Consider the following 17,639-nt stretch of genomic DNA (forward strand, 5'->3'; position numbering starts at 1 on the left):
TTCCCAGTATTGTTCTCTCACTGTCCTTCAGTGGTAAAGACTATTTTTTGATTATGGTATGAACATGGGAACTGGCAGCCCCGATGTTGTTTTGTGTGCTTTGCATTTTTGCATAGCTGTGTAGCAATGAACTAACCTTTTCCTTTTCCCCTCAGCAAATGTTTCTCATATTTAACCATGATGCCATGATTTCTACAAAGTAACTACAAAATCACATTTACATTTGTTATTTCAAAATCACGTGTCCTTCAAAAACTATATACATGCAGTGTGTAACTGTGCATCATGGTGAGGGAATTGATATTTAACAAATCATAATCAGGGATGTAACAACTGAAGATGTATGAACAGTTTGACCCCAGACGGTGTCAGTGATTTTGAGTTTCACCTCAATTTTCAGGGGAAGTGTTTATCATTTATTTGGATCCCCACTGTCTCGGAAACAAGTCCTAATTGGGAGCTGACTCATAAAGCATTGAAATGAAAAGTATTCAACAATTTATCAAATAATATTTCACATTTTAGTTGCAGGTGAAACAGGTAACCTTAACCTTTATTATCAGGGCAAATTTGTTATGCCACGTGAAACAAAAGTTGTCCTTGGCTTAAAGCGCCCCCATGAGGGCAACCAGTGTCGTGTCCATAGCTGGAACACTGTGTGGTGCCTGACAGTCAAAGTACAGGGCGACCAGCTTTGTGTCACATTTCTCTCAAACATTGTGAATTCCTGAACACACAGGGGCGCCATGATGATAACAGGTGGATAATAACTACTCGGGTCTATAAAGGGAGGGTCCAAACAAGGGACAAAGGAGTCAAGGAGACGAGGCTGCTTGAGAAAAGACCTATACACTTTGCTTCTAAAAAAAAAAAAATTAAAAAACCCTCAATTTTGCCTGCCAGGCTTACTCTTTAGCTCAGGCGGTGTCCTTCGCAACCGCACGCTGTCAGCCTACCAGAAATCATGACCAGGCAATAAAGTCTAATCTTAATGTAGATCATATAATGGACAGTTATTGATTTAGTGGAAATTGTTGTACATTACGTGAGTAAGCAGAGCCTGAGGGTCCGAACTCAGGGCCAAAGCTACGTCAGTCGTTACTATGGCTTTCAATACGCAGCTCCGCCCCTTGACGCTGACGCAGTGTGTGTAGCCGTCGGTCACGTCGGCATGACAAAAAGAAACAAAACAATTAAACAGAGCCGATTTTGGTGGTAACAGGGGGAGAAAACACACCTTCAGCACTCTTCATCATTGTTTTCCCAGGCAGCGCGATGCCACGACGTGCCTGCTTCGCTGCTTGTAACGTAGGGTGAAGAGAAGAAGCTAGCTGGTTTGCTAGCTCAATTTAGCCACATCTGACAGCCAACGTCAATAGCCTTTAGCTAACTTGTTACTTCCCTTTGAATAAGGTAAGAGTTTTTGCTTTTATGCGGTGACTCAACGCACTGCACATTTTGTCTTCAAGGTTTAGAGAAGAGTTTCGTTGACACCAAAGCTGACTTTAAATAGATTATAAACTGTTTTGTAAGTCTAGCAACGAGCAGGCAATAGCTAACGTTTAGTTTAAGTCGAGCCGACGTCAACTCATGACTATGGAGCTTTCAGAGGAGCTAGCTTACTGTTAGCTGCCTAAACCTTAACTGACATGAAACCCATAAGTATGAGAATCTTACTTAAAGTGTTTTAATCGAAAACATGGCTCCAAAAGTCACAAAACTAATGTGAACCAGTCTTTGTAGATTCACTTGACTATATGTAAATCACAATACTTAATGAATAAAGGATCTGCCTTCCTTTAAAAGACAACACTAGGCAGATCTGTATTATATTGACATCATTTTTGAGTTTTAATAGTGGCTGAATTGCATGTGTTGTCTCTCAGTTTGATATTTGATTTAATCCACAAAGAGTTATGTGTTTTAGTCCATATGACTGAGATTGAGAACTGCTGTGAAATGAACAGGTGTCTGTATATTACAGGAGAGTATTGGAATGTGCATTGTTCATTCTTCCTTAAGTTGTTTTGTTCCCTGACAGTGCATCGCTTAAACGGTGGTGATTGTATTTGTAATGGAAATAACATAATGTTTCAGGCGTTGTTTTGATGGCAACTTCATCCAAGCCAGGAAACCTGGAAATGATAACCCTTGTCTGTGGTTATACATATTTCACATTCTTGCTACAAAGCAGAATTGTGCTGCCTTTGTTTCTTTAATCAAGTGAAGTTGCCAGAAGCGGAAATACTAGCTACAGTTTGTATAAATTGTTTTGACAGCTTTGGTTCAGATCCAAGATTTGCCCTTTGTTTTTGTGAACCCTGTTTGTTTTTTTGTTTTTTTTACGATAAGCAGTATTGTAAAGTCTTTTGCCATCTCACTGTGACTTTGTGGATTGTAGGGTCAGCATAGCTTTTGAGTTATACTTTTTCCCAGATATTAGTCCTGTGTTAATATTTCTCATGGCTTGATTCATGATATGTTTTTAGTAGCCTGATTCTTTATTTTATTTTATTTTCTGTTTTGAGAAAAGAACCTACCTGTTTCTTTTATCACTTTCCCTGACTTTGAAGTTGTATGTCGGACAATAAATTCTGTCCTTCGTGTGTCCTTTTAGACGAAGCAATCATGACACAGAAAGTCAATCTCTGTACAGTCTCCTTTGGAGTGGAGGGTATGACTTGTGGCTCCTGCGTCCAGTCCATTGAGCAGCGCATCGGCTCTCTCCCTGGAGTCATGCACATAAAGGTAAACAAAAGCTTTGCAAACATATAGGAACAGTATATGTTTACTGTCATTCAGGATGTTTTTCACATTGAGGTGCAATTTGCTGTTAGAAGTTTCTTTCATGGCACTTTCAGTTTAAAAACAGGATGTGACAATACAACCATGAGTGCACTAGAATAGAGTAAAAGAACCTGGTGAAAAAGATGTTAAAGATATTAAAAAGGGACCACTAATGAACATAATGTTCATTAGTGGTCCCTGCCCATTTTAGGGGATAATGTGCTTTGATTAATCCCAGAGTCTTGCTCCCTCAGGACTAACTGGTCTGATTTACAGCCATGTTACATCAGTGTAGCCATGAGAGAAAGCTAAAGTGCAATGGTTGTGGTCTGATCTTTTGTTTATTGGGTGTTTACCCCTCAGGCTATGGTTAAATAGGAACATAATGTAATAGTATTTTCCAGATAGAGGTCTGCCCTTTGCTGGACTGTGACAGTAGGTCGATATGCTGTCCGTACTCGCAGGAAATGTCATTTGTGCTTAAGAGAATTTGGTTCCTGGTATATTTTAACTTAATCTTTAGGAGGAGTAAATTGATTTTTCTTGGTTCAGCATTGCCTCTTTCCCTGCCCAACCCCAATCTCTCATTCTCAGAAAAAAAGGTTAATCCAAGGCACACTCATTTACAACTTAAACCCCCACTGTGGTTTGAAAGTTATGGCTCAGTCAAGTGATCCCTTCAATGTGTCACATGTTTTCTTCTTGCTGAATAGGAAGAGCAAAGGGTCATCATGCTGACAGACCTAGATGTGGACTCATTTTACCTCTTTTTTTTTTTTTTATATAAAGTTGCATTGTTGTTGCACAATATGTCTGTACAAATGTTTTGAAATGGCAGCTCCACCATTTCAAGTTTCGAAATGAGCATTCTGACAAAAATATCACATTGAATCAACGCAAACAAACCTGCTCTTTTAATGCTCAACACTATCATTGCTTACTTGAGAGCCTTCTATGGTTTTTTAAAATTATTCTACTCATGCTTTTGTTAACCTGAATAAAGGAAACTAACTGTTACGCCTTTTATTTTGATAGAGTTTAGGGATCAGCCGATTATCTGCCTGGCCAATCGTCAGAGCCAACATTCAGAATTTTCTGATTTACTAAATCTGTTTTTGTTCCTCTGAGTATTGATAAAATAAATTCATTCAAAACAACAATATGTAACTGTCCAGGGAACCCGGCTTTGCAATGCTTATTCTCTGGGTTGGTGTCAGACCTCAGATGCCGCCCTAAAGCATCAGTATTTGACAAGACTCAACAATCAATCATCTTTATCCAGAAAGTTACATATTGGTGCTCTAAAAATGTGCTACTTTGGCTGTGATGCAACCGCCTCTGTATGTAGTCGCTACTCTCACTACACTGTCCCACCATAAACAATACCTGATTAATACCGGTTCATTGTCATAAAAAATAGCCTATCAAAACTGAATAATATGCATCTGTCACTGGTAACTAACATTATCAAATAATGTAGTGGACTAAAACATCCAAACATTTGCCTCCAACATATAATGTAATGGAAGTAAAAATAGTAGAAAAAGGAAATAATCTAGTGTCTTGATACTCTCACTATTGTTCTCTATTGGACTCTAAGATCTCAGTGTTTACTGCAAATGCACGTATCTCTGGTCCAGATGTCAGTTATTGGTCTCCTTCTGATAGTCGTATCAGCCCAGAAAAAATCAACATATCAGTTGCTCCTTAATAAAGTTATTTGTATGATTATTGTTATTGTAAAAGACTCAAGTCAAATGCACCCTGATTTCTTTTCTCACATAATTTGACTTTTATTTTGTAGGTGTCTTTAGAGCAGAAGATTGCCACAATCATATTTGACCACAGCCAGCAGAGCCCAGAGTCTCTTTCAGAGGCGGTCGAGGACATGGGCTTTGAATCAAGTCTATCAGAGTCAAGCACAGCCACACATGTCTCTACAGACACCAAGCTGATCCCCACTTCAGGCCTAACACCTGCAGCCCAACAGGAGGCTTTGGAGAAGTTATCCCAGATTCAAGGAGTGCTGGATGTCAGAGAGAGCCCGGCCCAGATGGGTCTCTCTGTCACATTTATTCCTTCCCTGACTTCTTCGCAGCAGCTGAGCGAGGTGGTAGTTAGCTTAATGCCTCTGGACATCCCCACACTCAGCAGCCCCACGCATAAAGCCACCAGCTTGTCCCCATCTCACACCGCAGGAGACGGGGTGTCGCTCCTGAAGTTGCGCATTGAAGGAATGACCTGTCACTCCTGCACTACCACTATTGAAGGGAAGATTGGAAAACTGAAAGGGATTGAAAAGATCAAAGGTGATGTACTTGAGCTGTTCACAAGCTTGTAGTCACACATTACCATACTGTCACAACAAGTGTCATGTCATTGTGTATGTCAGTCTCCTTGTATGTTCAGCATAGACAGATTGCGCAGTGGGATTTCACAGTGACTCATGAAATCCTTTTACTGGTATTATTTGTATGGAGTGACATGTAGACAGATAGGATTATAGTCTTTCAGTTAGCTGGCTGCTGTACTCAACATACATTATTGCAGAACAAATTTAATGGTTCCATATCACAGATGTTATATGCTAATGACATAGTTTTATGATTGAAAAAAAGCTGCAAATTATTATAAGTCAACTATGATGTATTAGGATGTGTGTGTAAATTTCATGTATGGACATGAACGACAATCTTTTACTGAATTTTAGGTAACATTTTAAATAAATATAACAAATTAAATAAATGCTTTCTTTCAAAGTCCTTTTTGCTTTAAATTTGTATGTTAACTCTGCCATGTCTTTGTTCTCAACAGTTGTTTTAGAGACTCAGGAAGCTGCAATAGTGTACCTGCCTTACCTCATCACAGTCCAAACCATCATCGACCAGATTGCTGTGGCTGGCTTCAAGGCGTCTGTCAAGTCCAAGCCTCGGCCTCTGCAGCTGTCTCCCAGTGAGATCGAACGTTTTGTTGATTCTCAAAAATCAACCATTTCTTCACCATCAGAGACATCAGATGAGACAGAAATCTTCATTGACACAACACTTATCATGCTCAGGGTGAAAGGCATGCACTGCCGGTCATGTGTGGTCAACATCCAAGACAATATCTCTAAGCTGCCTGGGGTCTCCTCTGTAGAGGTCTCCCTGGAGGAGGAGAAGGCCTCCATCTGCTACGATCCTCTGAAGGTTACAGTTGCTCAGTTGCAGCAGGCAATTGAGGCACTGCCTCCAGGAAATTTCAAGACTCAATCCTGGGACTCCTCTTCCCCATTTAATGCTGTTACCCCATCGGCCACACCTGCCTTACTGTCGCTTCGGCCTGCAGGAGCATCTCAGACCAAACTGGCTGCCTCACAGCCTTGTTTTATGCAGCCCCTGGCATCTGAAGCTAATATTCACATTGAGGGCATGACATGCAACTCTTGTGTCGAGTCCATCGAAGGCATGATATCTCAGAGGAAGGGGGTGATGTCTGCTCATGTTTCTCTTGCTGATCACAAGGGGATGTTTGAGTATGATCCCCTCCTGACTTCACCAGAGGAGCTGAGGGAGGCCATAGAAGACATGGGTTTTGATGCCTTCCTACCCGGTGAGAGGATATATGGTGTGGTTGTTGAGTTGGCTTATTCATTTATTTATATTTATTCTGGTGTTTTGACTTTTGCCTGCAAATAGTCTAAAGCTTAAGATGGTTGCCCCTGGATGTTTCTAAGCCATTGAGGGTACTTGAATTGTGAGGTTAAGACATCCAAGTGGACTGCAGATCCCTTTCTAAAATTGTAATTTGTTGTCCACAGAGACCAATTCTTTGCTGCCTGAACCAGATCGCAGTCTCTCCAAGTCTTCGAGTCTGGCACCTGTGAAACACAAGGAGCTGGACAGTGAACTGCACAGGGAAACACCCCAGGGGTGCAACGGAGAGATGTACTCTAAATGCTACATCCAGATTGGAGGGATGACCTGTGCGTCCTGTGTGGCAAACATCGAACGGAACCTCAAGAATGAAACTGGTTTGTAAAATTACAGAAATATTGAAATTACTCAGGTCATTGCTTTGACAAAGAGCTAAAGGGATTATCTTTAATGTTGTGCAGGTATCTACTCTGTTCTGGTAGCACTAATGGCCAGTAAAGCAGAGGTGCGTTACAACCCTGAGCTCATCGACCCTGTTAAGATAGCTGAGTGTGTGAAAGAGCTGGGCTTCACCGCCTCCGTCATGGAGAACTATGAAGGTTCAGATGGAAACCTGGAACTAGTGGTGAGTCATCATAAGGTTGTATTAACTTTTTTTTTAATGTTCTGTAAAGAAGAGAACGTCATTTATTTCAACAATATAAAATCTGTAAATGAGCACCAGTTGGGAACAATGTTGAATATACAAGGCCTCCTTTTCAGTAGATGAAGTGACTCATGTCTGTTCCTCACCTCACTTCATACCCTCTTTAATATATTTTTATGCCTGCCCCTCTTCACCTTCTTTCAGGTCAGGGGAATGACGTGTGCCTCTTGTGTTCACAAAATTGAATCCAGCCTCATGAGAGAAAAGGGTATTATATATGCCTCTGTTGCCTTGGCAACTAACAAAGCACACATTAAGTTTGACTCTGAAATTATCGGGCCACGAGACATCATCAAGCTGATTGAGGTATAATTCCTTCTGTCTGTTATTAATGCATTTGTTCAGTTACAACATTTGTTGTTATTTATAGCAATATTATTTTTTTGCTAGGGAATTTGTGACATTTTTAACATGTTTCTGTATAAAGATCATAATAACAAGTGTATGACGTTTGATCTGTAGTTGGAATGTTTTGGGTTTTTTTTTTTTTAGAATCTGGGATTTGAAGCATCTTTGGTGAAAAGAGACCGCACTGCCAGTCACTTGGACCACAGCAAAGAGATACGACAGTAAGTAGCAAGAGCCCAATTTAAGCTTGTTCATCAATTTTAATCCATATCTTTAACTTTGTTTATGTGGCAAGTGTGTTGTCTGACGCCCAATAGAACGGTGTAGGGATGATTTATTTTTGTAGGTCGTGTTGTTCTAGACTACAGACTCCATTGCAGTCGCATGACTTCAGCATCACCACCACTAAGTATCTTACTACACAACTGCTATTCACACTATCTTTAAATTGATCAATCTACAAGTTATAAGTGAGAATAGTTTGCAACTAAGTTCTGCCTATTAAATCTTTAAGACAAAGCACTTTATAATTGAATTTTGGGACATTTAATGATGTATTTTATGTCATAGAGCAAAACTTGTTAATGTCTTATTTCAGGCATTTAATCTAAAAAAAAACCCATAGACTCTCATGATACAAGGGAACAGAAAGTGAAAAAATGCTAACCAATTTCCTGGTTTATGGACTTATTATTACAACACTCTATTACACCAGATATTTTAGTTAATGATGACCCAACAGGTTGTCTCATTTTTTCTCCCAGAAGCAGTTCTGTTTTTAGTTTTAGCAGCTTCTAAAAATGCATGCTCAGACGTTAAATTTTCCCCACATGATGTTACTCAATAGATTGTGTGATTACAACAGCAACTTCCTCTAGATCGCCATCTTGCTTTGGACTATTAGTGCCAGGGAAAAAGAAGCCTATGCAGAGTAGACCCACAATTTAAGATAACTTTTATTTCTTGGATAATCTGCTTATTTTCACAATTAATTGTTTATTGTTCTGTAACATGTCAAAAAATTGTCAAGATTGCTCTTGACGATTTCCCAGAGCCCCAAACGATTTCTTAAAATTGCCTTTTTTTCTCAAACCAACAGTCAAAAACCAAAGATTCACAAAGGGAAGCAGCAAATCTTTATATTGAAGAAGCTCAGACATTTCAGTTTGCTTGAAAATGGTTGAAATGATAATTTAACTAAAGTTTTTTTAGGATTTCGAGGATGTCAATTTAAAGAACTCTAATTTGGGGATAATGTATGCTGGCACGAATGTGTACATGTTATTTATGCAAGTTTGGTCAGCAGATCAACATCCAGTATAAGCGGTATTTGTCGTATTTTGAGGCATTGATGAAGAATCTCCCCATACATTTGTCCTCAAAGGAGATTTAAAACCTTGGACCAAATTAAATGTATCAATTTCTAACACACACCTTTCTCCGCACTCTCAGGTGGAGGAAATCTTTCCTGGTGAGCTTGATTTTTTGCGTGCCTGTGATGGGCATGATGACCTACATGATTATCATGGACCACCAAATGAGTGTTTCACATCAACACAATACCACAGTGGAGGACCGCAACCAGTACCACTCCACCATGTTTCTGGAGAGACAGCTTCTCCCAGGCCTCTCCATCATGAACCTCCTGTCCTTCCTCTTTTGTGTGCCTGTACAGGTAAATCAGAGGGATTAACTGCAGTTCTATGAGACATGTCGTAAAACTTATTGCAGCAACAAAGTCTGGATTAAATGTTTGTGCTTTAGTAAACACAAGCTTCTCTGTGTTCCTCTCTTTAGTTTATTGGAGGTCGCTACTTCTACATTCAAGCCTACAAAGCGCTCAAACACCGATCTGCCAACATGGATGTGCTAATTGTTCTGGCAACCTCCATAGCCTTCACCTACTCGCTGATTGTCCTGATAGTGGCTATGGTGGAGAAGGCAAAAGTCAACCCCATCACCTTCTTTGATACACCGCCGATGCTCTTTGTCTTCATCTCCTTGGGACGCTGGCTGGAGCAGATAGCCAAGGTTTGTCTTAATGTCTTTTTTGATAGGTGTGACATTGAATGTACATTTTTGACATGTTGAAATGCAGGACCTCAACTGAATATATAAGTCACTTGTAAATAATTTTATGTGCTGCCTTCTTCCATCCAGAGCAAGACATCTGAGGCTTTGTCCAAGCTGATGTCTCTACAAGCAACAGAGGCCACAGTGGTCACTCTCGGCAGCGACAAGTCCATTCTCAGGTGCTCTTTGGTTCTTTTTCCACGTACCATTTATTTACAAAAAACTTTCATATCTTTAGTTGGATTTAGATTACAGCATATCTTAATGTTTGCAGTTGAAATGTCAGTAGAAAGGTCTAACATGGCATAGCAAAGACTGCCAGACAAGCTGTGAGTCATTCTCCACAGTAAGAAAAGCACAAATATGTTTGTCAAATCCAACTGCAATTCAGTTTAATCTTCAAACTTCTAAACACCACCAGCCATCCCTAAAATATCATATTTTGAGTATTTCCCAGTGTGATGTCTGTTTTAAAACACATATAAAACATTTACATTGTTTGACATTTCTGTGTCTTCCAGCGAGGAGCAGGTCGATGTTGAGCTGGTGCAGAGGGGCGATGTGGTGAAAGTCGTTCCTGGAGGGAAGTTTCCAGTAGATGGGAGGGTCATCGAGGGGCACTCCATGGCCGACGAGTCTCTCATCACAGGTTTGTCATCAGTTAGTACTGAAAAAGGGCTGATGATTAGGATTGGTGGCAATAACATGCTAAAATGTTAAAAAGTAGTTGTAGGAGATCTAATATCTAAATAGTTGATATCAATCAATACTCAAACTTCAAACACACTTTTTGCATTTCACATAAGATTATTCATTGTTGAAACCATCAGTTTCATGTGTCCTGTATTTGGTTATCTAAAATTAACTACAACAATTATTAACTTTCATTTGTCACATCAGTATTCAATCAGAAAACGTAGTATTTGGTCCTGTTTCTGCTCGTATTTTCTGCTGCTGACCAGCTGTTGCTCTGTGACTACAGGCGAGGCCATGCCAGTGACTAAGAAGCCCGGCAGCTCTGTGATCGCAGGCTCCATTAACCAGAATGGCTCTCTGCTTGTCAGTGCTACACATGTTGGCATGGACACCACGCTGTCTCAGATTGTCAAACTCGTGGAGGAGGCTCAGACTTCAAAGGTGAATTATGTGGTTTGAGATCTGCACTGTGTCTACCTGCTTTCACAGTTGTTGTTCAAGTTTTTTTTTTTAATTTCTGACATTTACATTTTAGGCTCCCATCCAGCAGTATGCAGATAAGATCAGCGGCTACTTTGTGCCCTTCATTGTTGGCATATCCCTCCTTACGCTGATTGCCTGGATCATCATCGGGTTTTTAGACTTCTCGCTGGTGCAGATGTATTTTCCTGTGAGTCTTCTATTAAATCTTGATATCTGACTATACCAAGCTCCTCAAAGTGATAAAAACAGAAATGTTCTGATGTTGTTCTATCACTGTATTATCACTAATCATAATATACTGAAGTTCAGTATCACTTTTTAACCTAACCTTGTTTTTATCTGTGAATTTAAATGTAATAAATTTGAAGCTACATTTCTCCCTCGCAGGGTTACAACAAGAGCATTTCCAGGGCAGAGGCAGTGATTCGCTTCGCCTTCCAGGCCTCGATAACAGTGTTATGCATCGCCTGTCCTTGTTCTCTTGGCCTGGCAACCCCGACAGCTGTCATGGTAGGCACAGGGGTTGGAGCCCAAAATGGCATCCTGATAAAGGGAGGAGAACCACTCGAGATGGCACATAAGGTGTGTTAATGATGAAATAACCTCACCCTCATGTAGTCATCCAACCACGTAACAGACCAACTGTCAATTTGAACACAGATTAAATGGTTCTGGGTCACATAGTAGTCCAGGAAATAGTCTGTAAGAACATAAAAAATTCAGCCTGATATTATTTATTTTGAATTCCTACTATTGTCTTCTCTAATGAGCAGGTCCAGTCGGTGGTGTTTGATAAGACTGGGACCATCACATATGGAGCTCCGAAAGTAATCCAACTCAAGATAGTTGTGGAGGGAAACAAGATGCCTCGTTCTCGACTGCTGGCAATCGTGGGTACAGCTGAGAACAACAGTGAACACCCTCTGGGAGCAGCTATCACCAAATACTGCAAACAGGTTAGTCTGCTACCTTAGATTTCCTTCTCGCCGATCCCTTGTCCACCATTTGATCTAGATTTGTAGAATGTTAAAAATTAAGCATCTGTTGTTGTCTGTGTGCAGGAGCTTGGCACAGAGTCTCTCGGCTCATGCACAGACTTTCAGGCGGTGCCGGGCTGCGGCATCCGATGTCAGGTCAGCAACACAGAGACGCTGCTGAAACAGGCGGACAGTGACAGTGAGGATAACAACCAGCGCAACAGCGTCCTCGTCCAGATCAGTGACACCCGGATGTCCACCAGCTCCCATCCACTCATCATGGACCCACAGCCTCTAAGTATGTCTGCAATGCAGTCCTAATAATTTATTGTAGTTGTGGATTCAACAGAAATACTAAGATATTTTATAAATATGTTGTATAACACAATAAACATCAGATCAGTTTACATTGGGCAGTGGTCATACCTGGGGACCAACTCCAGATTTGAGCCAGAGCCTTGGTCAAGTGAACTTGCTGGAAAAAATAACTTGATGTGCATGTTTTGATGGTGGGGGAAACCAGAGTACCAGGAGGAATCCCACACAAACATGGGGAGAACATGCACTATCTTCAGAGAGGCCCTGCTCCAGCGCGATTTGAACTGTACAGTGTTTTACAACTACATTTACAATAGTTTCAGTTGTTAGACTCATTGTTGCCACATGTCCACATATAAGGAATTTGACTTCGGTCTACATTGCTCTCAGTACACTGCACAGAAATGTGCAAATAGAGTATATGTATATACAGTAAATTGAAAACACCAATGGCAACACCATTGAAAGTATATGCCTCCCTTTTCTTTCTGTAATCCTAAATTAAATGTCATAGCCCAGGCTTTGTTCAGCTTTCACAATGATGCATTCCAAACATGGTTAACCCCTCCTCCTGACCAGGAATAGTGAGGATTTTTTTTGTGGCTTTCCCCTGAAAATGAACTGAACTCATGGCTAAAAGTTGCTAGTAAAGTAAAAAGAGTAGTCACACAACATGCTGGAATTGGCTGCATATTCCAAAGGACGTCTAGCCCAGGGCTACTAGAAAATGCTGTGGAAATGTATTGTATGTATAGCCCTGGGCAGGTCAAACCTGGGTTAACCATTTGTGTGTGAAAAGGGAGTTAAGTTATCCAAGGGTCAAACCTTAGCAGCTTTAAATATATATTGTATACAAATATACGTTCATAGTTTCAGAGTGGAAGACTCATTAAACAGTCCGGGTCAAATGAGATTTTTGTAAATATTTGTCTGTGATATTCAGTTCTGAAAATGTGTTTCTTGAGTTGGAGACAAGGACGAGTAAACGCAATATGAAATCCTAATATAGTCACAGCGGCTAGAGCATCATCACAGAAAGGCTTGAAAATGTTAGAAGACCAAAAGCTGGGAGTGTTTTCGTGCTGTTGTCTGACCAAATTGATCTCTGTGTGTAGGCCTTGTCCAGTCAGCAAACTACGTCGTCCTGATTGGGAACAGAGAGTGGATGAGGAGGAATTGCCTGCAGGTCAGAACAGATATAGATGAGGCCATGACAGACCATGAGCGCAGAGGACGCACTGCCGTCCTGGTAGCTGTAGATGGTGAGTAGATCTGTTTGACAGGAAATTTGACCCTTCATTTTTTTTTTGCCATCATATCCTGTTGAGGATATACTCATGTAGAGAAAGTACTTATACGCACCTATTCTTAATGTTACCCATTTTAATTTGTGCACAGATGTGCTGTGTGCGATGATAGCCATCGCAGACACCGTGAAACCGGAGGCTGAGCTGGCAGTTCACACTCTGACTAACATGGGTCTGGAAGTTGTGCTGATGACCGGAGACAACAACAAGACAGCTCGAGCCATTGCTGCTCAGGTATTTAGAGTGCAGATATAGAGCTTGTTAATGTTACAAAGAACAGTTATTGTTGTAAAATCTTTGCCTCAGTTGCTGGATATTGTCAATGTCGTGATAATTTTAGAGTGAAAATTTGTACCTTCATACAAATTTAGTACATCCAACATATAATAGAGTGATACAGTTTGAGAAAAATGTTACAAATGTTGGTATAAAACTACAATGTTGTATTTAAAACAAAAAAGACACAAATACCAGAGGCTCATTTGCTTTTAAACACAAGCCATTTTATTATTGCTGAAATATGTATAAAAAACATCTGTACATATTTATAACCATATTGCAGAGGGTGTTTTATTTTTGTGAATTGTGTTTTTTGTGTGTCTGAGCCAGGTGGGTATCAGGAAGGTGTTTGCGGAGGTGCTGCCCTCCCACAAGGTAGCCAAAGTGGAGCAGCTGCAGCAGGCAGGAAAGAGGGTCGCCATGGTGGGTGACGGTGTCAACGACTCACCCGCCCTGGCCATGGCTGACGTGGGCATTGCCATAGGAACTGGGACGGATGTGGCCATAGAAGCTGCAGATGTGGTGTTGATCAGGGTGAGAGCTTGAGTTTAAAAGCCCGATTTGAAATCATTACTCTCTTGAACACATCAGCTGTTCCCTGACATGAAAATATGATATTCTCTGCAGTGTAGAGACATTGTGAAATATTGGACAGACACTGTCACATTACATAGTATGGACATTATGGCCATGATACAGAAGTATAGCAAGGCGGCAATAATATGTCAGAATAACTGTGTAACTGAAGAGCAAACATACATTTCCACTGTAGAAGTACTGTGTTCGGGTTGAGCAACCAACCACCGTCAGCAAAACAACCAATTATAGCTGATATATTTGCACATCTTGTAGTTTCATCTGGGAGATGTGCGTGAGCAGCAAGATCACTACATTATCAGTAGTTAATGAATCAACAGAATTAACTCTCAAACTGTCAAGAAAGGACCTATTCTTTAACTGATTTTCTCAGAAAACTAGAACTTTCCCCCTCAGAATTCACATTTCTTTTTTCAACTTTTTTTTCCACTGTTCCAACAATCACTAACTTCAAGATAAACCCTTAATTCAACAAGATAGATGTGTAAATATTCTGGCTCTTCACGCTTCCTCTCTGCCTTTGCTGGCCTCTTTGTGCCCCTGGGTCAGCACACTGAACGATAGCCTGTCGCTGTGCAGTGGCTCTCACTCCAGACCATTAAAACAGCAAAATAAAATGACAAAAATCACCCAAGAGATCGCCCACAAAAAAACAATCGGCAATCAACTCCATGAATGGACTCTTATTATATGTATTTCCTGCACTTTATATTTAGTTTGTTGAAGTTTCATTTTAGTTGTCAAATAAGAAACAGGAAACTCATGACAGTCCTTATATTGATGATACTTGTTTTTTCCACTGTTTTCAAATGTTGGCCTATAAAACTTGAGTAATACTGTTGCCTCATTCTCTCAAGTGTTAACTTTATGCTCGGAACGCCATTTTAATGATTTTGCAAACTTGATCTGACATTTTTTCACTTCTTTCACTTACCTTTTTTTACTCTCTTGTATCTACAGAATGACCTCCTGGATGTGGTCGGCAGCATCGACCTCTCTAAAAAGACGGTCAAGAGGATCAGGATCAACTTTGTATTTGCGCTCATCTACAACCTGGTTGGCATTCCTATAGCTGCTGGTAGGTGTCTACAGAAGGTTTATTTAAATGATTTCACCATATTGACAGTCATCATTATAGTAATCTTAAGCACAGCAGTAATATGAGGCGTGTGTGTCCACAGGTGTATTCCTTCCCGTGGGTCTGGTGTTGCAGCCGTGGATGGGCTCTGCTGCGATGGCACTGTCCTCTGTCTCTGTGGTTCTGTCCTCCCTTTTACTCAAATGGTAATGAGATATTTGATGCTTTGTTTAGGCCTTTTCATCTTTGTGCTTTGTTTTTGTCTCCCTTTTAAGTATATTTGCCTAAAATCTCTCTCAACCATCCTGTGTCTTTATGTAGTTACACAAAGCCCACTGCTGAGAAGTTGGAGGCCAGACTGGGTAACAACAGGCGGCAAGGCAGCCTCTCCGATGTCAGTGTCCACATTGGCATGGGCGAGATGCGTCGTCCCTCCCCCAAACTCAGCCTCCTGGACCGTATTGTCAACTACAGCCGTGCCTCAATCAACTCCCTGCGCTCTGACAAGCACTCGCTCAACAGCTTGGTGCTCAGTGAGCCTGACAAACACTCGCTGCTGGTGGGGGAGTCGCTGTGTGAAGAAGAGTTTTGCTGAATACGTAAGGCTCACGTGGTCCAGCAACCACTTTTGTATACTGAAGTAGACAGTAACTGCGTTTATTGAAGGCTGGGCCGTGCTAAGCTGAAAGGTTAACCCTTTGAGTAATGGCCCATCCATCTGCTGTAGGTGCCTCGGGGCAGCACTGTCGACTTGAAGAAAGCTCACATGGCCCTTCTTTTCTCTTAGCTCGGCCAGCTGATCACATGCACTTGAGAGCACGCTGGGATGATTTCCTCTCTTTTCAGTTACAGACTATCTTTTGTTGAGGTCACTGCCCTCTGGCACACTCTTTGGCCTACCCTGTGATCCTCTATGTGCCGGGGCATGAAGCATTTTCAGAGCCTTGAAGAAGGTGTCCACATCCAGGAAAGCAGAGTGACGATCAGATCTCTGCCACTGTGGTCATTCGCCAGTACAATCTTTAACATCTATCCAAAGACATTTTAACAGCGTTGCCCCTCATAAACGTGGACACTACAGAGTTATATTTAAAACGATTTTCCTGAAATGGAAAATTTTAATAGCACTGTTATATAATTATATTCCAGAGTATTTATATCACCCTTATTTATCTTGTTTTTGATTATATCTAATGTGAAAAATGAAGTTGTTGAATTGAAATCCAAATTACTGAGCAAGGTGAGGCAGAAAAACTCACTCAAGTCTTTGAACTTGCGGCAAACTGATTTTTGTGCAGAGAGTTGTAAATGTTGGTGTTACATAAGTGCCAATCGAAATGCCACCTTGGCATAGTCCAACACATTCCAAAGATAGCACTGTACAAATGTTACCTTGGACTTCATGCGCACCAAGTGTGAACACAGAGAAGGTCAACGACTCAAAACAGACCTGAAGAAGGTCGATTGTGAAAGGAGACGCCAACTATGGACTATAGTTGTGTCGACCCTCTGCATCTTTTTTTTCATGGTACAAGTCGGTCAATGAATGTGAACGTTACTCGCTGTTAAATATAATCAGAAGCTGTTACATGGATGACCTTGTCTGTTGTCCAGAGAAGAAGGTATTGTGCTGTGATGCAATCTATGAAAGGCCAAACTGTAAAGGCATTCGTGTTGTAGTGTGTCTCTGTCATTGCACCAAGCAAGATGTTGTTACCGCTTATCAGAATTTCATTCATTGATACAACTCTGTCAATTTCTCTGCTTTTCATATGCCTCACACTGTTGCACTTGATCAAAGAAACATCTTTAAAACCCCAGGGAGCGGAGAACGCAGCAGGATCAACAGCTGTTTCCCAGCAGTTGTGATGATGCTGATGAATTAACTAGCTTGTTTCATTGGGATCAAATTGTTGTAAATAACATCCTGCAGCTCCTGTTAAACTGACGATGCTTTACTTTCCGTCCTTCGAAATTATAACAATGATTATTTTTGCATAACTATATGCTGTGTCAAACCAGGAGATGATCACTACAGTCCAGCTACTCTTTGAAGTTTTCCGACGCTATCTGGCATTTCTTTCTGATGATGAAAAGAGTTTTTGCTTAGTACCGCCCCGTTCCCATGATGCAAATGTTGTGTAGCCATCGCAGCTTGCTGAGTGCAATTATGCCAACCTCTTGTTTTTTGTGTACTGCTTTGTAAAGACGTCCATAGGGGTTCAGATCTGTGTGCAGCCAAATGAAGAAAGTCCATGTTTGCAGTCTTTGATCGTTCTTCTGAACATTATGTGCCTTGGAATAAAATGCCTTTGTAACGTCACCCGACTGTGTCTGGTTTTAACCAGAAGATGG

General features: G+C 40.9%; 1 protein-coding gene across 1 annotated transcript; it reads left to right on the top strand.

Moving 5' to 3' along the window:
* Positions 1 to 1,116: 1,116 nt before the first annotated feature.
* atp7a (ATPase copper transporting alpha) lies at positions 1,117 to 17,607 on the top strand. Its single transcript, XM_037076717.1, has 23 exons — positions 1,117 to 1,413; positions 2,618 to 2,748; positions 4,592 to 5,096; positions 5,602 to 6,378; positions 6,587 to 6,799; positions 6,884 to 7,047; positions 7,273 to 7,434; positions 7,621 to 7,697; positions 8,929 to 9,151; positions 9,274 to 9,507; positions 9,637 to 9,728; positions 10,071 to 10,198; positions 10,532 to 10,686; positions 10,781 to 10,915; positions 11,116 to 11,310; positions 11,502 to 11,684; positions 11,790 to 12,003; positions 13,139 to 13,285; positions 13,422 to 13,564; positions 13,940 to 14,143; positions 15,167 to 15,284; positions 15,388 to 15,490; positions 15,606 to 17,607. Exons 2-23 carry the CDS (start codon positions 2,629 to 2,631, stop codon positions 15,877 to 15,879), a joined length of 4,566 nt encoding a protein of 1,521 aa, XP_036932612.1. The 5' UTR covers positions 1,117 to 1,413; positions 2,618 to 2,628; the 3' UTR covers positions 15,880 to 17,607.
* The last annotated feature ends 32 nt before the right edge of the window (positions 17,608 to 17,639 follow it).

The sequence above is a fragment of the Acanthopagrus latus genome, chromosome 18, assembly GCF_904848185.1.
Source record: "Acanthopagrus latus isolate v.2019 chromosome 18, fAcaLat1.1, whole genome shotgun sequence".
Classification (NCBI taxonomy): domain Eukaryota; kingdom Metazoa; phylum Chordata; class Actinopteri; order Spariformes; family Sparidae; genus Acanthopagrus; species Acanthopagrus latus.